The sequence below is a fragment of the Meles meles genome, chromosome 9, assembly GCF_922984935.1.
Source record: "Meles meles chromosome 9, mMelMel3.1 paternal haplotype, whole genome shotgun sequence".
NCBI lineage: Eukaryota > Metazoa > Chordata > Mammalia > Carnivora > Mustelidae > Meles > Meles meles.
Window position 1 is genome coordinate 34,522,801 of NC_060074.1, and position 24,982 is coordinate 34,547,782.

At 38.5% G+C, this 24,982-nt stretch overlaps 1 protein-coding gene across 10 annotated transcripts in view; it reads right to left on the reverse strand.

The window, feature by feature from the left end:
- DOCK10 (dedicator of cytokinesis 10) overlaps positions 1-24,982 on the reverse strand; it is a 278,280-nt gene that overhangs the window by 97,439 nt on the left and 155,859 nt on the right. For all 10 annotated transcript variants that reach the window (XM_046018397.1, XM_046018398.1, XM_046018396.1 and 7 more), the window contains exons 5-11: positions 19,968-20,040; positions 19,577-19,699; positions 19,188-19,322; positions 7,653-7,836; positions 6,268-6,353; positions 5,917-6,000; positions 5,638-5,793 (exon numbers count right to left, since the gene is read on the reverse strand). In XM_046018397.1, coding sequence (XP_045874353.1) covers positions 5,638-5,793; positions 5,917-6,000; positions 6,268-6,353; positions 7,653-7,836; positions 19,188-19,322; positions 19,577-19,699; positions 19,968-20,040 — 841 coding nt within the window. The remainder of the gene's footprint in view (positions 1-5,637; positions 5,794-5,916; positions 6,001-6,267; positions 6,354-7,652; positions 7,837-19,187; positions 19,323-19,576; positions 19,700-19,967; positions 20,041-24,982) is intronic.

Below are 24,982 nucleotides of genomic sequence, written 5' to 3' on the forward strand. Positions count from 1 at the left end.
GCACATGTGAATAAAAGAAAAGTCTTAGATTTGGGTACATAACAAACTAAGTGGATGTCAATGTCATTCAATAATATATATGATAAAGGTACAGAGGTGAGTGCTGGATGATACACACAGTCATCTATAGGACATTCCAATCACAGTTGAGTTTTGAGCTCAGCAAGGAAACTGGGCTGGACAGTTTTGGATGTGGGCTCATGTCTAGCCATGAGATAAAGGGAAGAGAATCAGAATGACATCCTGGGAAATATCAGCATGCAAAGGATTGAGATGGAGAAGGGAAAGCAGTTTATAAAAGAGACTGGGGAGTGGAGAGAGATTTAAAGAGAGCAAATGGCAATTTTCATATAGGCAAAGTATCACAGAAATCAAAGAAAGATTCAAGAAAGAAGGGATTTTCCACTAGACAACCATCAAATGCAACAAAAATTAAATGAAACAAGGACTGAAGTAAATATATGCACATGTAATTAAATACATATCATATATATGTACATATACACACATATAATTATAAACATGCAAATAGATTTAATTATGTATAATTAATTATGGGCTTCTAAAAATGGAATATGCTTATGAAAAACATTTTTACTTTTGTTTATGCTATTTAATTTTGAATGGATGCCTACCAGCAGGTGTTCTGTGGACAAGCAGGTTACATACAAAAATCACATAATGTTCATCATTGTACAGACTCATGCTGCAGATTGTACTGAATGTTTAATAGGTATCTCATATGCTTTGAAACACAATAATATGGCTAGCTTATTACAGGGCTATTAGTGTAATTCCTAACTATTAGAAACAGAACTACACATATAAAATGAAATTCAATAAATTATTAAAAAATAAGCTAATGAAAAAGTAAAAGTTTTATATTTTACAAATTTAATTTAGCTTAGAAAAATTTTTGGTTTGTAGTAGTGGTCATCTACCAAGAGTTGAAAATGCAAAAATTACATGAAAATAACTCAGGTAGGAGCTCAAAACACATTGAAGGTCAAAGGGAAAAAAAAACAAACCTATTATTTTTCATGAATTGGGGCATTTTGATTTTCATTTCTGCTTGGTGAATGGAAATAAATTACCTACTTTGATAATCCATAAGAAATTAAAGCTCATATGGAGATTCATTTATTTCTTCCAATCCACCTTTTCAACTTAAATGTCAAATCTTACTTTTTGAATCACTGGCTTTTCAATAAGGATTTGTTTAATCAGACACTTGAAAGCCTAACAAATTAAGTCATAGGCTTCTTATGTTTAGAATTCTGTATTTTCTTAAAAGAATGAAGAACATAAAATTTGAAGGTAACTCTGCTGTGAAGCAGGTTTATTTGTTCAGATTTTTGGAATCAATTGCTATTTTCAAAGAAATATTTTATACTAGAAACCATCAACTTGAATTTGGTTTTCAATGGACTGACTAAAAGATTACATGCTGTCAAATATTGTTTATTCATCATGGAAAAGTTCTTTGAGGGAGTCTTTTCAGAAACTCATTCATTAATTACAGGAGCTGGTTCTTCGGCAACCTGGAGAAATATTTCGATTAACTTAAAAATATGCTCAAAGAATTAAAAATGATGAGTTTAAAAATGGCTACATTAACAAAAGAGTGTCACTGAATAATATACAGAAATGTTTAAAGACAATGCCGTTACATAAAAAATTACTGTGGAGTTTAGGTGAGGCTATTTTATTAGTTTTTTGTATTATTGTTTATAAGCACAATGAAATTATTTTTTCACCAAGTCATTTTATATTTTTTAAACACTTGTATCAACTTTAAAATAAATTAAAAACAATATGGGTATTTAAACCATCTCAAATCAACTTGTCCCTCCTGATTTAAAGACATAAAAGGTTATTTTGATGCAGGTTCTGAACTCGGGCATGTTCTCATGCCTGGCGAGACTGGCCCAAATACAAACATTACACTTCTGAATATGATTTTTAGTACAGGGAAAAGAATCCATGTGGAAGGAGTCATTTTCCCAGCCCTGGAAAGAAAAGCCCGTTATCTTTGAGTTTCAGTTTCTAAACCGGATTTTTAAATTACACTTTAGATTGTGCCTAGTTAAAAGCAAGCAAACAAACAAACACCAAACACCAAAAACCAAAGAACATTTATTTTTATTTAACAAGATGGTTAAATGCCAGTAGGATTTGGGTTATGTTTTCTCGATATTTCCAAGTAGTCTCAAGAAGCAAGTTTCTAGTCTTTCTGTTTTGTTTTCTTTTGTTTTTTAAATTTTAATCCTGAATGAAAGTATGTTTTGATGCTCCTTCTAACCCTTTGATTCCATGGAAATTCTCCACCATAGTCCTTGGCATCCTCCATGTGGCCACAGCTGCTGGGCTCTTCTCTGGCTTGCTGTCACTCTCAGGTCCTCAGCCCATTCCACACAGGTGACATTTTCTCTCTTGGCATTAGGACCCACTCTTCTGGTTTATCTATATTTCAATGGCCATTCCTTCTTAGGCCTCTTTGGTCATTCCTCTACTCATTGTTAAATATTTGTTTTCTGAACCTTTTTCTATGCACACAGAAATCCCCAAACATGTCCCTTCAGGTCACTGACTTCTAAGTTTATGTCTCATTCATGGCCACTCCCTTGCATTCTAAACTTGTTTTTGAATCTGCCCAATGTACATCTCTACTGGGTATCTAGTAGGCCTATCCAACCTCACATGCCCACAATGGAATTCTTGGCCAATATCCCCCAAATCTGTCTTCATCTAGTTTTGTCTTCTTATTAAATGGCACCGTCATGCATAGAAGTGTTCAAAGCAAAAACCAGAGACTCATCCTTGAAATATTCCTCCCCTTTATCCTTATATCCAATGGATCAGAGAAACCTGTTGATTCAATTTATGCAACATCAGTCAAATCTGTCCATTTCTCTCCTCCTTTCTTGCCAGTCCTAGTCTAAAGCATTCAGTGAATTATGGTGATAGCCTCCTATCTACTCTCCCTAGTCAACTCGTATTTCCTCCAATCCATTTTTTTTTTTCTGATGGGATCTTAAAAAAAACCCAGAAATTGAACCACACCATTTGAAAGTGTTTTAAATCACTCAATCCTCCACTCAGGATAAATCCAAATTCTTCACTGCAGCCTGTACTTCATATTATTTTACCTGGTCCTGTTCCTCCCATATTGTCCTGGTCTACTCTTCTCCTCAGTACATGCTTCATGTTCCTAGAACTTGCTAAGACTTAGTGGTTTCAGGGTATTCCCACTTACTCTTTCTTCTACCTTGAATATTTTCCTTTGACCTGTACCTTTTATCCTTCTCACCCTTTACATCTCTATTCAACTGTCACCTCCTGAGAGAGCCCTCCTATGACCACCCCTCCCAGAAGAACTTGTCTCCCCGTTCCTCTGTGTTGCATCCATCATACTGATTCATTTTAAAGAACTGTGAACAAGATGTGATTATGGTGTAAATTTACTTGTCTTTTTTTTTTAATGTACTATTTGTTCTTTCCAAAAAGAATTGATCTTCAAGAGGGCAGAGGGCTTGTTATTTTGTTCCCCGCTGTTCCCCAGTACCTTGAACAAGTCTGTCTCCCAGGAGGTATACTGATTAAGTATTGGCTGAGAAATAAATAAACGTGACCTCCAGAATGATCACATTTATCCAAAAACCTAGTGCACAATTACAGTTATAAAATAGGAGAAAGTTTCATTCTGGGGGAAGATTCTTACTGGTGACACCTTTCGATTTTAGCTTATTTATCAACAAGAGTCTCACAAGGAACACTCAAAATAGTATTCACAAATTTCAAAGCCATTGCCCACATATTGAAATAACAGTTAATACGCAATCACTGTTTTCTGTCCACCAAGTATTATGTAAGTTCTTTCCATATGTTATTTCATTTAATTCTCACAATAATCATCTGAAATAGTTACTGCTATCCTATTTACAGAAGACAAGGGTGAGGGAAAGCCACTTGCCCAGCATGGCAGAACTCATCGGGGAGAAGATCCTCGGGCATTCTGACCCCAAAGAGGCACAGGTCTCTTGGTTTTCCTCACTAAATCTGAGGTCCATAGCTTGTACCATTATCCCGCTAACACAGGGTAAAGAAGGCTCAGAGGATTGGTGTGTTGCCTGTAGACCCAAGGGCAGCAGGTATGAAAGTTTCCTGGAAGAGTTTATCCCTCCTGCCAGCCACTCACAGTCACAACTAACAAGCATCCTACATACAGAGATGTGTGTGACATTGCATGTACTCAATAAGTGGAGAAAACTTGTATCTGTTCTGTCTTTTAAAAGCAAATATGGCTCATATCATGGATCTAGAAATAAATTTTCTTCTTTAAAGTGAAAGATAACAATTAAAGGATGATTCATGAAAAATTAGAGTGGAAAGCATTACAAAATAATGAAAGGGAACATGCCAATAAATAACACTGATTACTATTGACAGTAGGATTAGGTGCGATTTTTATTTTCTTCTTTAAAAAAAAAAAAGATTTATGTATTTGAGGGGTGCCTGGGTGCCTCAGTGGGTTAGGCCGCTGCCTTCAGCTCAGGTCACGATCTCAGGGTCCTGGGATGGAGTCCCACATTGGGCTCTGCTCAGCAGGGAGCCTGCTTCCCTCCCTCTCTCTCTCTCTGCCTTCCTCTTTGCCTACGTGTGATTTCTCTCTGTCAAATAAATAAATAAAATCTTTTAAAAAATTTATGTATTTGAGAGAGAAAGAGGGAGTGAGAGAGAGAGAGAGTGAAAGCATGTGGTGTGTGAGTGAGCAGGGGGAGGAGCAGAGGAAGAGGGAGAGAATCCCTAAGCAGAACCTCTGCTGAGCATGGAGCACAATGTGGGGTTCCATCTCATGACCTTGAGATCACAACCCTGACATCATGACCTGGACTGACACCAAGAGTGAGACTCTTAACCAATTGAGGCACCCAGATGTCCCAGTTTTCTTCTTTATAGTTCAACTTTTAATAATATTTATGCTTACAAAATGCCCCCTTCCCACAAATACAGATACAACTGGTATATAACTGTCCCCTATTAGTCAAGACAGCTCATTTAGTAGTAAAAGGAGTCTCATGGTGATTTAATGAGTACCGTGGTGGTTCCCAAATATCAGTGAAGCCACCTTTTTTTCTCCCATTTCCATGTACCACCTCTACTATTACTTAATATTTATCTAACATTACTTCACTTGATTCACTATGTAGCCTGGTCCTAAGCATTAATAGTTATGAAATCACAGAGCTGACCAGTTTGTCTAAACTGTTTTCTAATATACATTCAAATAAGCATATAAATACGAAAATAAGAAATCTGATTAAAAAGCCATCTCAAGTACAAATAATATCATAGGAAACTGTGAACCACTGTGTGATTTAATGGAAAGGACCCTAGAATACAATCCCTTTGATGCTTCTTCTTTAAAGTAAGAAGAACGTTTTATGGGAACAATTTCACAATTCCACTTCAGAATTTGTGCACTTTTCTGATGTGGAAAATACCGTCATTCATACTCCCTTGGAGAACAGAGGGTATGGACTCAGTGCCTGGAATTATCAGCAACAGAAAAGATTTTGGCGAGAGTGGGGTGTGATGTTGGCTGATCCATACAGGATGTAACAGGAGGAAACTTACATTTGTTATCGGATCATTCTCATTCTCCGTAACACATCCCTGAAGATTTAAGTTGAGAGCTTTACAAATGATCATGATTCTCTTGGCAGCTTTTTCTTCAAATGGTTTGATCACAGAGTCAGGTTCTAAAAGGTCTTTTTTCTGAAGTTTCAAGGTCTGAAAGAAAATGTTGAAGGTCTTTCTCAACAAACACACATCACAAAAAATAAAAGAATTTAAATCATAAGGCACACGTGTGTGGATCAAGTTCACATCTGCTTAGAAAGAATTCCGACTTACATCTATGTCTGGATCCAGCGAGAACAGATTAAGCCTCTCCATATTTCGAGTTGTTTTGACAGTCTCTTCAGTTTCTGTGAGGTACTACAGAGAAAACTGTGTTAGTTCTTGGTAGCTAAGTATCCAGATACTTACAGCCCGGCCCCATCCACATGGCCAAGAAGTTGTTCCTTATTATTACACTGTTTAAATATCCTCCATCAACACTCAGCAAATCTTATCAAAACATGCTTTTAAGTGTTGTTTGTCTTAGTCTAAATCTTAAAATACAGCATTTCCATCTTTTTCATGAAAGCAATAACTAATAAGTAATTCAGATTTATTTGCACAGCAAAATGTCAGCTTTATTACTTTTGCGAAGTCTGGGTGTAGGCTGTTTTCTGAAGACTCTGTTTCCTCTGGTGTGCATTCACAAGTTATAGAATTATCCAGCGAATCTTGAAAAGATACACCAAGAGAAGTTACCAAGTAATACTTATTAATCATACATTACTCTAGGCTATGACATATCAAAACTGGATGCGGGGTGAATATTAGTGAGCAGATGCCTTCATTGTACCTTGGCTCTAGGACTCTATACACTTATAAGATCTGGACCTGGAAATCAGACCTCCTGATGGTCATTTTGGGATTCTTTCCATGACACCATCCTGAGTCCATAAGAACTCTTGATCCTTCTAATATTATCTTTATACCTGGGGTTGTCATGGCTTACCTCATCAATGCATACTGAAGTGTTCTTATATGTGTATACATTTTTGATAATTCTGACTCTCAGGTCATCAGTTTCAAACTTGCATTCTAGCTTTGGTTAGTTAAACCCTCTAAAATTCTGTAAATATTGATATTCTTGTTGATCATTATTAAGTAAATCATGAATGTAAAACACCCACCACGGTACATAGTAGTTGTGTTAAAGTCAACCTCAGTTTTCTTCCTCATGACCCCATGCCTCTTTCATATGATATTTGACGACTAGAATTTAGAGACACGGGTTTCTAACATCCCATGGTGCTGGGCAAAAGGACTTAAAATAGTTTTCCTTTGGGAGGAGCGACAAACTCTGAAGGTCAATTTGTCTTTCACAAGTCACATGTCTATGACACAGTTAGAGACCTGTTTTTCTACCTTTCTCATCCCCTGTCCTTTCCTCTCTCTTGTTCTCTTTTCTTTGCGTAGAATGAATTAGAATCTTAAGATGTAATAAGGATGGGAAAAAGAAAAGTTTTTTATCTTATAAAGATCTCAAGTACTGTGCAAACTTTATGGAACTGTCACATATAAGCTGATCTCAGTTTGGTCAAAAAGCATTCATGAAAGATATCTTTATCCCCCCCCCTTTATTTTTTGAAAGATATCTTTCAACTAAAAGGATGTAATGCAAGTTTGTCTTTATATAATATCATCTTACTTAATTAAATTAAATTAAATGTTATGAAACACAACTACCCCATCTAAGTTAACATCCCATCACACTTGGGTACATTTTAATACTGCTGACAAAGGACTTCCATCCTCAAATCATTGCCAGTAAACTCAAAATCATACCTATGTGTGGTGACCCTCACTATTCAGTAAAAGTCAAGATTTAGGGGTGATTTTCTGGAGCAAATACCTCAGGGATGGATAAGTGGGACCTGACAACTACCACAGTTACTAGCAGTTTAAATGAACCCAAATGCACGGGTCACACTTTGCAAAGGAAGGGAAGTGGAAGTGCAGGCATCTGCTCTCACCCAGCCCCAGTTCTGCAAGCTCTGTGCTTCTCCTGCCCTGAGAGGGCCCCTCGGGACTGATCTGCAGGATGCGGTTCAGGGTGTGGATCCATTCATCCATATCTGACTCTGTTTCAGCCGCCAGCACAAAATAGGTTAGGTCATTCATTTTCAATTCAAAGGCATATTTTCTTAATCTGTTATTCTGTGATAAAAAGAAAGGAAGAAAAAACACAAGATAGTAAGTCTTAGCGAGCAAAAGACGTTTTTTTTAAGGGGGTCATGCTTCTAAAGCGTTTCCATACAGGAGAGTAACATAAAGATCAAGAGAAAAATTTGTCTGTGTACGAATTGTTTTCTTTGGTTTCTTTCACGGCTTTTTATACGAATAGATATTTTATTTAGGTTTTTGTTGATTGGATGAGCATGGCGGCTCAAAATTTCTTCTTCCGGTACCTGTGGGAATATACTCTAAACTTCAGATGGTTGATTTGAATTTCTGCCTTCACTTCTTCATCCTGTGTTCTGTCCACTACTCACTCCATTTGGACTTCTGGCCCTGTCACACCCCATGACAGCACTTGTCATGGTCACTAACAAATTCTATGCTGCTATATTATCCAAGGGACATTTCCTTCTTTGTATCTTCCTGACTTTTCCGTTGAATTAACATGGTGGCCAATTCCTCCTTCTTGAAATCCGTCTGTGTCTGGTTTTCATGACCACACTCAATTCTGGTTTTCTTTCTTTTTCACTGGCCACCACTTTCAGTTATCTCTACTGGCTCTTCCTTAACTTGGTGACATTTAATTCTAACTTTGGCTTTGCCTCAGACTCCTTTTCTCTCTCATCTGGTCCAGTGGCTTTAAAAGACATGACATCCACGTGACAGGGCACTCCATTTCTTTCAGTGGCTCTGGCTTTTCCATCAATCTCCAGATTTTTCTCCAACCTCACATATCTACTTTACCTTTTGTGATGAACCCATGAGGCTTTGCTCTAGTTCCTGAATGTGTTCCTGTCACAAGGCCCGAAGCAGCCCCTCCCCCAAGCGTATGCCTGCACACAATCGGCACCATGTTTTCCCCTCCTCTACTCAGGGTACTCGTAGTCACTCTTCGGATCTCAAACGAAGTTATACTTCCTCAAGTAAACCTTCCCAAATTCCTCAGTTAGGACAAGGTTCTCGTCTTCAGGGCACTTAGCCCAGTTTGGAATGATACACTTACTCATTTTCATTTGTTTGTTTTGACCAACATGTGTTTCCCTCATGGCTGCATCTAGGAGGGCAGGGCCGGATCTGCTGACCATTATGCCCTGTGCTATTGCACAGCAGGGCTCAGGACCAAATGGGCTCAAAATAGTCACCTTTTATAATGGAATAGGTTTGGTTCCTATTCTTGGGGAACTGACATTTGTAGGGAACAGTGAATGAACAAAAGATTAAAGGAATAAACAAACTGGAAAAAAGAGATTTGTGCTGTGCAGAGAATGAAAATTGTCTCAGGGGCTGAGTAGCTACTTCAGACTTCTGTGTAGCTACTTCTTCCCTGGAAGGGGCATCCAAGTTGAAATCTGCCAAAAGAGTGAACTGTTGCCATGGAAGAAGCCCACTGAGAGTGGAGGGGCTACAGAAACAAATTACTAGGGCACTTTTATATTCCATCTCTAATTCACTCTCAGGTAATTCTGATACAGGTAATTGCCTCTTACCCATACTGCTAGGAAGCCATTAGGGCACCCACAATTTTAACTGAGCGAAGCCTACATAACCAAGTAAAATACAAATAGGAGAAGAATGGTAAGATGAGAGTATTGCTATACTGTGAGATTGTGGCTAAATATCAAAACAAAAATTCTTTTTGACAATGGGATTCCTATTTTTGGTGGCAAAAAAAATTTTTTTAATACCCTTCTGTTAATATCTTCTTTGTAATGTTCTCAGAGACTATCCTAAAACAGCTTGTTCTCTTCCACTTCCACAGTATCATGATTACTACCACAAATATGACACTTACTAAACATCTGTCATCTAGATGCCAGGTACCATGCTGAGCATTCACAGCCATTATTCCACTTAGTCCCGTAACAACTCTGTGAGACAAATTGTATTATTCCACTTAACATATAATGACATGGAGGCTTGAGGAGATAAATTAAAATGTGTTTGGGATTCTGCAGGTAGCAAGTGGTGGAGAAGGGAAATGACCTCTATGTACTCTAACACCCACTGAGGTTACCCAGGAACCAAGATGCTATTCTCCTTCCTTGCCCCCTTCTTGGCAAACCAAGGACATACCAAACGGTCATGGCCTGGGATGTCATGGATTCTCTAAGTGCTGAGAATAGACAGGAGGAACACATATGCCTCAAGAAAAAATAAAATTCAGGCCCTGAAGGAGAAAGAATTAGCTTAAAAAGTAGCAGTGATTCTCACTGTAGATCTTCATAGCTTAAGTGCCACTTTCTAGATTCTTTCAAGGACAAACTCTTGGCTCCAGCTCATACTTTTGTATTATCTTCAAGTATTATTATCTCTTTGCCCTGTAATGACTCACTTGCTGGTTGGCTCTTTTAATAGTCTGTGAGCTGGAGAAGGGCAGAGGCTGGCTGGTTATCCTCAGTGCTCAGTGTTGGGACAGCATTCATTCATAAAGAGGTGTCTATCGTGTTCATGCGTTGTGCTGGACAAAAACAGAGAGTCTCTACCCTGCCAGAACAGGGGAGACAACCAGTGAATTACACAAATGTGAAATTGGAAGATATGTGAATGTGTTGAAGATGAGGTATAAAATGAAGGTATAAAAATTCTTCTTGAGAACAGGAATCCTATTGCAACATGAGAATACCTCTATTCTCCTAGGACCCTCTGGGTTCTGTAAGAGCAGAAGATAGGCTGACATTGACTGATAAAAGGCCAGAGATGCCTTTTTAGACCATTTTGGCTGTAGTGTAAACACAGTGGATGTTGCCAGAAAGGCAGTTATGGCCTTAGAGTTTAGTGTGCAAAAGCAAATATCTAGACAGCTTCTTTAAGAATGCAAATTCTTAGAAGCTATGATCTTCGCAGGTGGTGTGGGCAGACTCCCTCCGCACACCCTGCCACACGTGTCTGGGGTTCTGATGAAGGAAGTCTATAGGGCCATGTGCATTCTGCACCAACACAGAGAGGGTCTAAGGGCAAAGACAACTTGGCTGAGAGCAAGTATAAAAGAAGACACAGTTTTCCTTTACAAAACAACAGGAACAGAAAGAGAGAAAAGAAGTCAGAATGCTCAGAGTTCAGGACATGGCTTTGGCTAGAATATTGCTAAGTATCTGAGTACAGCAAAATGCAAGCAAATCTCAGTGTTATCTTGAAAACAAACACATGAAAGAATCTGCTTAATTAATCTCATGCCATAAGTAATGTGGTCAGGGAGATGCAAAGCTATGTAAAACGCTTACATTAATTATATTAATTAAAATGGATTGAGTTGCAACCGGCTTTCAAATGTAGATGACAAGGAACTAAAAGAATTCTAGATAGAAAACATGACAAAACACGGACAAAACTTGATTTTCTGACTTGTTAATTTTAGCCATTCTGACTGGTGTGAGGTGATATCTCATTGTGGTTTTGATTTGTATTTCCCTGATGCCGAGTGACGTGGAGCATTTTTTCATGTGTCTGTTGGCCATCTGACAGATGCTGGCGAGGATGCGGAGAAAGGGGAACCCTCCTCCACTGTTGGTGGGAATGCAAGCTGGTGCAACCACTCTGGAAAACAGCATGGAGGTTCCTCAAAATGTTGAAAATAGAACTACCCTATGACCCAGCAATTGCACTACTGGGTATTTACCCTAAAGATACAAACATAGTGATCCGAAGGGGCACGTGTACCCAAATGTTTATAGCAGCAATGTCTACAATAGCCAAACTATGGAAAGAACCTAGATGTCCATCAACAGATGAATGGATAAAGAAGATGTGGTATATATACACAATGGAATACTATGCAGCCATCAAAAGAAATGAAATCTTGCCATTTGCGACGACGTGGATGGAACTAGAGCGTATCATGCTTAGTGAAATAAGTCAATCGGAGAAAGACAACTATCATATGATCTCCCTGATATGAGGACATGGAGAAGCAACATGGGGGGGTAGGGGGATAGGAGAAGAATAAATGAAACAAGATGGGATTGGGAGGGAGACAAACCATAAATGACTCTTAATCTCACAAAACAAACTGGGGGTTGCTGGGGGGAGGTGGGATTGGGAGAGGGGGAGGGGGCTATGGACATTGGGGAGGGTAAGTGCTATCGTGAGTGCTGTGAAGTGTGTAAACCTGGCGATTCACAGACCTGTACCCCTGGGGATAAAAATACATTATATGTTTATTAAAAAAAAAAAAATTTGGAAGGGGAGGCGAACCATAAGAGACTATGGACTCTGAAAAACAACCTAAGGGTTTTGAAGGGTCAGGGGTGGGAGGTTGGGGGAACAGGTGGTGGGTAATGGGGAGGGCACGTTTTGCATGGAGCACTGGGTGTTGTGCAAAAAGAATGAATACTGTTACGCTGAAAAAATAAATAAAATGGAAAAAAAATAAAAAAACAAAACAAAACAAAACAAAAACTTGATTTTCTAAATGGCATTCTCTATTTCAAAGGAATTGATTATGGTTGCCAACTTCAGCAATATTTTAAAAAATATTTTGTAAAAATTCGAGCAAAGTCTAAAAAGCCCTTGTTTTTCTTCTTTCTTTCTTTTAAAGATTTTACTATTTATTTGACAGAGGGCGAGATCACAAGTAGGCAGAGAGGCAGGCAGAGAGAGAGGTAGAAGCAGGCTCCCCACTGAGCAGAGAGTCTGATCGAGTGGGGCTCGATCCCAGGACCCTGGGATCATGACCTGAGCCGAAGGCAGAAGCTTAACCCACTGAGCCACCCAGGCGCCCCAAGCCCTTGTTTTTCAAAAATAGATTTTTATTAGTGAAATAAATATTCCATTTACAGCTTCTCAAAAACCAAATCATCTTTTTCTATTTGGGGCAAAATCGAACTACTTATTTGCAATGTAGAGGAGCTTATGCTGGGGAAGATTATGATGCCCTAAGTGGTTTCCTATCTCACTCTCTGTGATCTCTAAGATAATGGCATACAAAATAACAAAAAAGAAAGGACAAAAATAGAAAAATCCTTGAGACAGTTTAATAATCTCAAAATGCAACTGTTATGTCATTATAGTGGTAATCCAGAAATACTCACATTCTTTTTGTTCTTCCCCCAATTTTCCTGTATCCCTGAAAACAGTGTCCTTTGTGGTAGATGCAACTACTTTGTGTACTCAAGCCCACCACAGTCCATCTACACAGCTTCATAAAGAACAGGGAACTGCGAATATGCCCTAACACGCTCTGATGTGTCTCATGAGTGGTAGCACACTGTTTCTGCAATATTCATCTGGAAAGGTTCCAAAATAGATACTCCAGCAGAGCCACCAAAGGCGATGGAAAACCAAATGTCAAAGGAAGTTATCCAAACAAAATACTCCATCGTGCCGTTGTTCCAATGTGTTACTAGCAACTTCTGCAGAATTTTGCAGGAACAAAAGAACGGTTTTAAAAAGAAACACACAATATCACATACAGGTTACTGTTGGTGGATACCTTTTATAGAATCTTTCCCATTCTCTGCATGTTTATTTATTCAATTTCATTCAACAAAAATGCACTAGGCACCTTCTGTGTGCCAGAGACATAGCGTTAAAAAAATTTCAAGTACAGCACTTGCCCTCGCTGAACTTACATTCTAGTGTTATAGAATGTCAGTAAACAAATAAGCAGAAATACAGCATACATTACATGATATGTATATGACTATGTATATAACATAATAAAGCCTCGTGCCATGATAAATATAATTTATATTCTTGCCTATGTTTTCAGAGTCTATTGTTGGAGATATGTCACTCACTTTATCTGCATGTGCTGTATTTTTTTTTTTTTTCTTTTCCTGTGCATCCTCTCTCATAGGCTGGGAGCTCTTTGAAGACAGGAGCTGCATTTGATCCATATTTGGCTTTCCCACAATGCCTTGCACAGCAAAATTTTCAATATATATTTGCTGAAATAAACCCTGCACTTAAACCTCATGGCTTAAAATGATGCATGAGCATATCTTTGTAGGGTTTCTTCTGTCTATGTGGCTTGCAGGATAAATAGATGTATGTATGCAGGCATGCCCACATGATGTATGATGACTGACAATTTCCTTGGGCATCCTAATTGTTTTTTAAAGATTTTATTTATTTATTTGACAGAGAGAGAGAGACAGCAAGTGAAGGAACATAGGCGGGGGAGTAGGAGTGGGAGAAGCAGACTTTCTGTTGAGCAGGGAGACCAATGTGGGGCTCGATGCCAGGACTGGGATCATGATATGAGCCAAAGGCAGATGCCTAATGACTGAGTCACCCAGGTGCCCCCTTGAGCATCTTTTAGTGCTTTTGGACGTTGCTCCACTTCAAACCCAATTTTTCCATTTACTAGCTCTGTGGTTTGGGAAAGCCACTCTAGCTCCGTGAGTTTTATTTTAATCCAGTGGGATAATAATCATTCATGTTTCATTAACTGTTGTCAAATAGTATATTAGATGAAGAAAAGTACAAGTGTCATTTTGGTTTTTACTGTTATCATTGGAAATGATGTTCTGCAGAGCCCGACTTTGTTAATGGGAGGTTTATAGGTCATACGTAGTTTCTAGATTTGTTTCCCTTGGCAGGTACACTTCATTTGCCCCCTTAATTTGATTCCCTTTCTGTGGATGAGCACACTCCAGATCTGCACAGTCCAAGCTGCACCCTGTTGTGCACACCTTGACCTACTTCCCTCATGTGGTGGGCTGCCAGAGCTGCAGAATGTATCAGAGTTTCTAGACTTTGGTTAAGCCCATGAGGCTATTGTCTTTTTTCTTTTTTTTTAAGATTTTATTTATTTTTTTGAGAGACAGAGAGAGAGAAAGAGCACATGTGTGTGTGAGTTGGGGGAGGGACAAAAGGGGAGGGAGAGAGAGAGAATCTCAAGCAGACTCTGCACTAAGTGCAGAGCCCTACACAGGGCTTGATCTCATGACCTTGGGATCATGACCTGACACAAAACCAAGAACTGGATGCTTAACTGAGCCACCCTGGGGACTCAAGGCCATTTTCTTGGAATCCATATCCACAAGGTGGCAGATTCAGCACCTGGGAGGAAAGAAGCAGTGTTTGGCATCCCCAGTCCCATTTAAGCCTGTATCAAGTGACATCAGTCATTATTAATGTTGTGGTAGGAAACCTAGCAGATGGAACTCTTGGACTATTCATTCATTCTCTTCCATAACTGTAGGACCTTGAGTGGATGGATGGATAGGCCAATGAATGAATGAGTATGAAGACTCTGAAGGAACAAGATAAGATCACAGAGGCTTAAATATCCCTTCATATCAGATCAAAATGGAAGCAGCTAAAACTGGAAGTTCTGCTCCAGATTGGGAATGCATGGCATATTAAACTGATCTAATATTACTGTTTGATGATATTATATAGTGGAAAACTACGGTTATATATTTTTTCTTTTTAAACTAGGATCCAGAAAATTTCCACTCATAAACATCACCAAAAATCTCTGAGAAATTTACTGGTTAGGAGTCTTTCTCTACTTGATGTCACCTTTAAAATATATTTCTCAGAATTCCAAGGGCTATTCTTAGAACACAATGATATAGATTGGGTGTGAATGAAACAAATGAAAATGGCTTGTTTACTAAGACTCTTAGGAGTCTGGACTTTCTTAGAATGACAGATGGTAGGTATCACTTCTGAGGTAAGGTCTTTGTTCCTCTTTTCTGTTTTATTCAAGGGAAATGGATAATGATTCTTGACAAAATAGGTCTGACTCATTCTATTATTCATTTGTTCTGTGTTTTTGTGTGTACGTGTTTCATCTTCAGGGACATTTTGTACCTGAGAGCTTGTGAGAACAATGAGTAAACTTGCAATGTATCATTGAGAATCTTCCTTTCAGTTCTAAGACCTCCTAAGTCAAAAAGAGCTATAAGCAAATATGTAAGAACCAGGATCCAGATACAAGGTGATAAGTAACCCAGATGTCTATCTTCCCAAAGTGATCTCAAGAAGCTAGAGGTCCTCCCCCCACAGAAGGTTACAAGGTCGTAATAAAGAGGAATAGAAATGAGGAAGTATAGAGCTGAGCTCCTTAAAAGATGTAATAATTGTTCCCAAATATTTGAATGGCTCTCTCCTGGAAAACGAAGTAGGATTATTCATTTGTGCTTTAATGTGTAAAATCTACTTGAGGAATGCTGCTGGCTGACCCAAAAGAGTTCATTACTCTTATGTGCTCCTAGAACATTTAACAGAAGGTGCCCTTTATAGCTTTTGTGACACTGTATAATAGTTAGGAATGAGCCTGTGTCTCTCTCTGATTATGACTTCAGCAGGGAATTCCCGATGCTTGAGCAGCGTTCCTAATATGTCAGAGGGACTAAATAAATTTGTTGAATGAGTTGAATGAATGAACAAAAAATAAATGAATAAGTAAGCATATTTAGGTACAAATTTCAGGAAGGTGAATTGAGTTTTTCTAGGAAGGCCTTTCCACAGTTGAATGTCTATCTCTCAAAGTTGTGATCTTTATACTTAATGAAAAGACTATCACCAGCTAGATCTGACCTTCACTGCTCACTTGCTCATATCACTGACCTTGTACCACATTTTCGTTAAGCTCTTCTTTGTGGCATCTCTTAACTCAGGCAAAAGACCTGAAGGACATGGTGTCCCACAATGGAAGCCAAGACAACTCCTCAAGTAGTAGCTGCCTGTACGAAGAACTCCTGGAGCCCAGAAAGCCCAGACCAGTTTGAGCTCAACCCCAACCCCACCTGTGCAGATGGACCTTGGAGTGAACCATGGAGTAACCAAAAATTACTTTTTCCTCATTATAATATTAAAATGTATATTTATATTTACATAATTGTATTATGCATTGTAATATGTATTATGTTTTATGTATTTTTATGTAATTGTAATATATGCATTACATATATAATATGTAATACATATTACAATTATACAATTATATATATACAATATATACATATATAATTATACAATTATACAATTATAATTATAATTATACAATTATATATATACAATATATACATATATAATTGTATATAATTGTAATATGCATTAGTTACATAATGCATAATGTCATTTACATAACATACATTGTTTGTAGAGGCATGTTCCCTTACGACACTTAAATGATGTTATATCTGTCTCTACATTGACAAGGCTCTCCTTTCTAAACATTCAGCGGAAGCTTAAATAAAGGAAACCCACTCATCCTTGCTGGGGAGTCACAACTTTGTGAGTTATTCCTCATTAAGCAGCGGCAGGCGTCTACGGCCATACCACCCTGAACGCGCCCGATCTCGTCTGATCTCGGAAGCTAAGCAGGGTCGGGCCTGGTTAGTACTTGGATGGGAGTTATTCCTCATTATCTTCATATTTGCTGTAAATGAAGTTTCCTTTGCATCACAACTCACCTGGTGTGTTTCTACCTGTCACTCACCAAGGAGGGAAATCACATTAGTTTAGTTACAAGACTAGGGAAGAACGGCTGAGGATACACTGTCTCCTAGATCCTTTTTCCTTTTTACCAATGAGGAACCTGAGCTCAGAGCTTGAGTAACTTACTCAAAGCCTCCAGCAGTAAATGCTGAAACCAGGATTTGAATGCTAACCCATGTGAACCCCAAGCTGTATTTTCTCCTAGGAGACACTCTCCAGCTCCAAGGCATCACTTAAGCAGAGACTGAACCACAGCCCAAGACGAAATGGAGAAAAGGTTCCTATAGTGAAGGTCAGATTTGAATACCAAGGTGTGAACTCAACAAGGAGTTGTAAGATTCTTTGAAGAAACAATAGCATATTAATATGTATCTCTGCAAGCTTAATATGTAGCCCGGGCCACAATGATACTTCCTTAAAGATGATAATGCATTTGCTAGAGCAAGCTTTGAAGGAAAAAATAGAAAAGAAAATATTTAAATTTTATTTATTAAATTTTAAATTTTTTAGTTCAATGTCTATAAAATGCAATCATTGATCTTTAACCTACTGTTAAAGTTTTACTTGATATTTCTAAAGCCAAAGAGTTTCCTTTGTGATCAACAATAGAAAACTATCTTCACCCTCCATTAAGACCCTTATTGCCCTTTCCATATGGAAAGTTGGTGTCTGCATTAAAATGCAATTATCTTTCACTTCCAACCCAGTGCTCAGCAACACTTAATTAATTCTTTCCTTTTAAAGTTCAGCATTATTACTTTCTGGAGGAATTCCAGATTTTAATAGATAAACCATCCAGAAAAAGGCTAGGCCTAAGCGACTAGAGAAAACTCCATTTTTGCATCTGCAGATCCAAGCACCGCTAGTATTAATCCAAGATGTAATCCCAGCTATGGAGCAAGCTATGTGAATGCCTGTGGCTTGGTGGGAAGAAAAAGATCCGCTCCTAGTGACCTGGGACCAGAAACACAGTCCTCAAGCTCAATGAGCCAGCATCTTCCTGTGAAATTCAAAAAGAGTTTGCTATAACATTTGATTGCTTTAATTTTTATGTAAGAAGGAATAAGGATACTTATTTCATCAGAGCAAAAAGAATAAATGAAAGCAAGATGTCCCAATGAGGTCTATGGAATTATTCTGCTTCCTTTGCCACAGTGGTCCATGTCACATTGAATACTAAGAAAGGCAGTTTGAAGACCAAGAGTTCGCAGAACAGCATTGTCTGTTAAAAGCACTATGTCTTGTTTCTGAAATTCAGTTCTTGGGAATCAATGTAATCCTTGTCTTTGAAGGAAACCTCCTTTCAAAAGGAAGATGATGTATTTGTACACTGTAAATTTACTGTCTCATTATTACCCAATAATAAAGATAGTACTTATGAAATATAGTGAACTATATGGTTTACATATTATCTTACTGAATTCTTTAGCTCAGTGGCTCTCTACACTGTAGCTATACAGGTGGTTATTTCCCCCATCTTGAATACACCAAACTTGCTCTTGCCTCAGGACCTTTGCACTTGCTGCCCTGTTCATTCTTTAGTTTTCAGATCAAATAATTTCTCTTTGAAAATGTTTTTCCTCACTTCTGGAGCATTAACATTGCTTCCCAACCTTGCCATTTGTCTCTCTCCCTTCCCCAGCTCTATTTATTTACTTTATTCCAGATTTCACCAGTGGATTCCATTCTGTTGATTTTTTTCTTTGCTTCTTTTCTGTTTTTCTTCTTTTATTGAATGTGAGTTTTGTGAAAGCAGAAAGTGAGGCTGCCTTAATTTCCACTGAATCCTATGGTCTAGACCAGTTCTTGGGTCATATCAGATACTCTGTAAACTCTTATGGAATGAATGACTGATGACTGGATGAACACACTCTTTGATTAAAAAACCTGAGAGGGGGAAAAAAAAAAAACAAGGAGGAGGAGGGATTTCCACTCACCTGTACCACACCTGTACAGGAATCCAAAAAGATGCAGCCTTTGGGTTCTTTGGATATTTTTTCATCTTTGTAAAAATTCATGATGTAGGAGTTATCTGGCAACTGAGTCAGCTGGAAGTAGCGCTTTTTGAAGGACTAAATAAAGGAAAAGATACACAGAGGTAGTGCCAATTGCTGTGCGCCATTTGAGAAATTAGAATTTTTCCAATTCCTTCAGGAGGGCTACATTTCTAGGGCACTGTTCTAGAGAACAGCATCCTCCTTTCTCATAAATAAAATATGACATGAAACATAAACCTAATGCAAATGACTCTCCTCTGCGCTGTGACCGAAGGAGGGGGTGTCAAGAAAACTGGCAGAAACAAAGATGAGTCTTGATGTCTCCTTACCCGAACAGTAACGGTATTGTTCACGGTGCTGTTGAAATTCCCCTTGTAGAGCCAGCCAGACTTGAAAACTCCGGTTCCTCCCACTCCCCCACCACCCTTAGATGATGAGTGGGAGGTGGTATCCTAGAGAAGAAGCACCATTGGCATGATTGCAATCTTGTGAATCCCAGATCTTAGACCCTGCACTCCAAAATGAACATCCTCTTTCTCTCGTTGGCTCATCTTAAATAATCATGTTCAATTTCAAATCAAATGTGACTCATTTTGATGAAAAGTCCTTACGCAAGTAGGGCTTTTATGTTAATCTGGTCAGAATGTGAAATGCTCTAGTGAAAGACAGGATCTAAACATCCTCCCATTTTAAATATTTCACTTTCAACAATGTACTTACTTCATCCTTATCAGCATCTTCATGGTCAACCTCAAAAGAATGCGAAGGAAGTTTCTCTGGTTTGTATTCTGCTCTGGTATGAAAAACAAACAAAAACAGTTTCTGATTTGTCATTTGAGACATGGCTTTCATTTCCACTGTTCCCTAGGTAACAACTCTTGCACTTCTTAAGTAAAATAATGTAATCAAGTGAAGGCCCTATTTCCTTTGGAAGTATTAATGTTCCCCTACACCATTAAGTCTTATCTCTGGCAAAGAAATCTCTTATTTTCAAACCATGGAGTTACTATTCATTCAGATTGACACATACTTCTTGAAGGAGACGAAGGCAAGCAGGACAGTTTTAAAGGTTTTGTGGTTTCTATTTTCCTTCGTCCACATTCTTCAGTGGAATATGAAGTAGCGATGTTTTCATTTCCGTTTTGCCTTTCTATCACAGCCCCTTAAGGTTATGGAGATGCACATTTGAAAAACTGCGTTCCTGAGAACCAGTCTGTGCTCCGGCCACTAAGGTGCGCTGTTTTCCTAACCGTGGCAATTATGAATACAATTGTGTTCATTTCCTTGGTGCATTTCCTTGGCAGCACTGGAAGGCTGACCAGACCACAGCAGCAAGAGTGTGTACCTGGTATTATAAATGGTGAAACAGGACAAAAATAAACTTCCCTTGGCTTGATTCTATTTCACAATTCATGGCTGAATGAAGGTGTGATCAACAGTATCCAAGGTTCAGGTGCTCTTTGACACCTAGCTAGAAAACCCTACATGCAGAATTTGCGTGGAATATTTCTTTTCTTCAGTGCGATTTATATTGTGTAGAAGCAACCTCAGTATTGAGAAAAAAATCCCAGGGGTGCTCATTCAGTTATTCCTATCACAAATATTTTCCTATGTTGATGGTATTCTAGATAGAAAGGGGCATGACCAATGAGTCTTTATTAAAGTATGCACAAAATTACCAGACTGGATTCACACAGGGATTCAATGCATTCAGATGGGTCCAAAATATTCTTTACCTTCCCTGTGAAAGACCCGAACATGCCCATTCCCGGCTCACGGATGGACAAGGTGGAACAAAGAAAGAACACTGACCTCATTATTAAAAATGGAAAAGCCTGAGATCAGAGCCACAGTCTCTCTACCTGACAAGAGCATTTTTTCCAAGTGTGGTAAAAATACATAATAGGAAAATTATGATTTTAACTATGTTTAGTGTCCAGTTCAGTGGCACTAAGTACATTCACATTATTGTGCAACCCTCACCACAGCCCATCTGTAGACCTTTCTCATTCCCAAAGTGATACTGTATCTGTTAAGCAACAGCTCTGCATCTCTCCCTTCCCCCACCCCTGGTAACTACTGTTCTACGTTCTGCCTCTATGTATTTGACTACTCTGGGTACCTCATGCAAGTGGAATCATCCCATATGTGTCAGTGTATGTTTGGCTTAAAATGTTTTCAAGTTCATTCATGTTATGGCATGTATCAGGATTTCATTCCTTTTTAAGGCTAAATACTATTCCACTGTAGTCTAAAAAGTGTTCATGCCCCCAAAGTGGTTTCCACAAAGGCATTCCAGACTCTACAAATGAGGACTCTCTTCCTGTAGATGCCAGACACACATCTGTTGTGATGCTTACCCAAATCTGTTACTTGCACACCTGTCTTACCCTCCACCAGATTACATGTTTCTGCTTTTTTTAAAAAAGATTTATTTATTTAATTTAGAAAGAGAGTTGAAAGCACATGATTGGATGGGGTAGAGGGAGAGGGGGAGAGAGAAGCTCAAACAGACTCCCTGAGTCTGGAGTTTGGAGTCTGGAGTCTTGGAGTCTTGGAGTCACTGAGTTTGGAGCCCGACACAGGATAGATCTCATGAGATCAAGACCCTGAAAACAGGACCTGAGCCAAAACCAACAGCTGGACTCTTAATGGACTGAGCCACCCAGGCATACCAGATGACATGTTTCTTTTTTTAAAGATTTCATTTATTTATTTGACAGACAGATATCACAAGTAGGCAGAGAGGCAGGCAGAGAGGAGGAAGCAGGCTCCCTGCAGAGCAGAGAGCCCAATGTGTGGTTCAATCCCAGGCCCCTGGGATCATGACCTGAGCTGAAGGCAGAGGCTTAACCCACTAAGCCACACAGGCGCCCCCCCCCCCTTTTTTTTTAAAGATTTTTATTTATTTATTTGATAGGCAGAGATCACAAGTAGGTAGAGAGGCAGGCAGAGAGAGAGGAGGAACCAGGCAGATGACATGTTTCTTAAAGCCAGGGTCTCCGCTGAAGTCCCACCCACACCTCCCCCAGCTTTGTCTTTTCCTTCTATAGAGAAGCTCGATACACATTTGCTGATTGCATCATAATAGGCAAGGTGAACAAGGAGATGACATAAGTGAAAGAATACAAAATGGTAGCATTTAAAACTGTTCTTTGAAGGCATTTTGGTGATGTTAAAACACATTTTTTGGCGATCAACATCCTAAGATGCACCTCTAATGTGTTAAGCAGGTTTCTAAAAATGATCGTATTACTATTGTGAATTTATTTCATAAATTCAAATTAATGTTAGTTACTTGCTACCAAAATGAATAACTAAGAAAAATAAAGCGATTCTGGGGTATATAGTCGTTGGCATTGGGCATTAAAGATGCCCAATTTGGGATGCCCCAAATTATCTGGGGTCTCCCTTCAGCCCTAGTCCTGATTTATTTATCTATTTTGTTTGGGTTGTGCAGTCTTGATATGAAATTCCAAGGCCCATAGGTAAGTAGTTGTAAATGGTAACAGGCATATTTAAAAGCCAGAAGCTTGAAAGAACGGTGGTAGGGAATGTGTATTCTAAGATTATCTCCACCACAGGTTCTGGCACGTGGTAAGCATGTAATGAATGTCTGTCCATTGATGTATATTAACTTTACTCAAATGGGTGTGCATTATTCCAAATTCCAGAAACATATTCATATATACATAATATAACCTTCTTCATCCATGACTTATCTGCAAGTTCAAAAAAGCTCAAAAATTTCTAAGATAACAGAACGTTTGTACTGAAGTCTAAATATGTACTAAACAGCATATTGCTTTTTATTAAATTATATATGTGTGTAATCAGACATTTGTACACAAATGCCAGAACTCCACAGTCTAGTCTAGTCTCACAGTTGTACTGAGAAGAAAGCAAAATCTTTAACAGCTACTCACATAAACACACAGTACAAGAGGTGGGATTAGAAGCCCTATTTCCAAAATGCTATTTCCTGTATGTAGGATAAATAAATCCAAACCAGCTTTAATAAGCATATTAAGCAAGACTGTAGCCATTGTTCTCTTCCAAACGATGCTGGTGTACCTGTACTCCTTTCCCCTCTTACAGAGCTTTAGAGATACTCAAGCATACCTGAGCCCATTGCTCTTAATGTTAATTTGTTCTGCCTCTTTGGGTTAGGGTCAAGTTTATGTGAAGGCAGAGGAGCAGAGGACAGTATTATTTTAAGACCAGTGGGAAATTTTTCCTGTCCTACCCAAAATATCCCTTTTCTCTCTAACAATATCTTGACATTCCTAAACAAAGAGTAGTCCCTTTCACTTTGGCAAAATAAAGTCCCTAAACACAACTCTTCTCTATCTCTCTCAATCTGCAAGAGGCAACACATCGCTTGAGATTCAGAGCAGATTCATAAGGTTGATTTCAGAGCAATTACTCCAAGTATTTTGTCTGCAGAGAAGAGAACGTGAATGTTCCAGGATTCTTAAAATAATGGCAGGACAGTGAAGAGAGTATTAAGAAAACATCCCAAGGAAACATAAAGGAAAGTGCAGGGAAGACAGGGAGAGGTAGCAAAGACAAACTTGAATGTGGAATGTTGACATCCAGCTCAGGGGTGGTCCTATGCTATATGCTCATTATTTCTTATTAGTCTCCCTTTGACCTTGACACTATTCTCTTTCTGAACTTCATATTCTGCCCTCTTCTGCCAGCGTGATGTACCCATTCTTCTCTTTCTTACAAAACACCAATTTGACAGGCATTTGTTCTTGGTAACTGTGGATCACAATAGTGGCCATGTTCCTCAGTGATTGATCCATTGATCTACCTACTTAACTACCTGTCTCACATTTTATTTGTCCATTCATCCATTGATGGACCTTTAGGCTGTTTCTAAGTCTTGGCTATTGTAAATAATGCTGTAGTGAACATGGGGGTGCACCGATCTTTTTGAATTAGTGTTTTTATTTTCTTTGGATAAATACCCAGAAGTGGAGTTACTATGTCACATGCTAGTTCTATTTTTAAAAATTTTAAGGACCTCCATGCTGTTTTGTATATGGCTACGCCAGTTTACAGTCCCACCAATAGTTCATGAGGGTTCCCTTTTTGACACATCCTCATTATAACTTGTTATTTCTTGCCTTTCTGATACTAGCCACTCTAATAGATATGGGGTGATATTTCACTGTGGTTTTGATATGTATTTTCCTGATGGTTACTTGTATTTCCTAATGATGAGTACTTTTCATGTACTGGTTGGCCATTGTCTGTCTTCCTTGGAAAAAAGTCTATTCATGTCCTCTGCTCGTCTTTTAGTTGCATTATTTTATTTTTTGCTATTGAGTTGTATGAGTTTTCTATATATTTTGGATATTAATCCCTTATTTGATACATGATTTGCAAATATGTTCTCCCATTCAGTAGGTTGCCTTTTCATTATGCTGATGCTCTTGTTTGCTATGACTTTTTTTTAAGTTATTTTTTTTAACATATAGTGTATTATTTGCCCCAGGGATGCAGGTCTGTAAATCACCAGGCTGCTGTGAAGTTTTTGAGTTTGATGTAGTCCCACGTGTTTATTTTTGCTTGAATGCAGTCAGAATCAAAAAACTCTTTGTCAAGATGGATGTCAAGGAGTTACCACCTATATTTTCTTCTAGGAGTTTTATGGTTTTAGGTCTTATATTCAAGTCTTTAATCCATTTTGAGTTAATTTTTGTGGATAGTGTCAGATAGGGCCT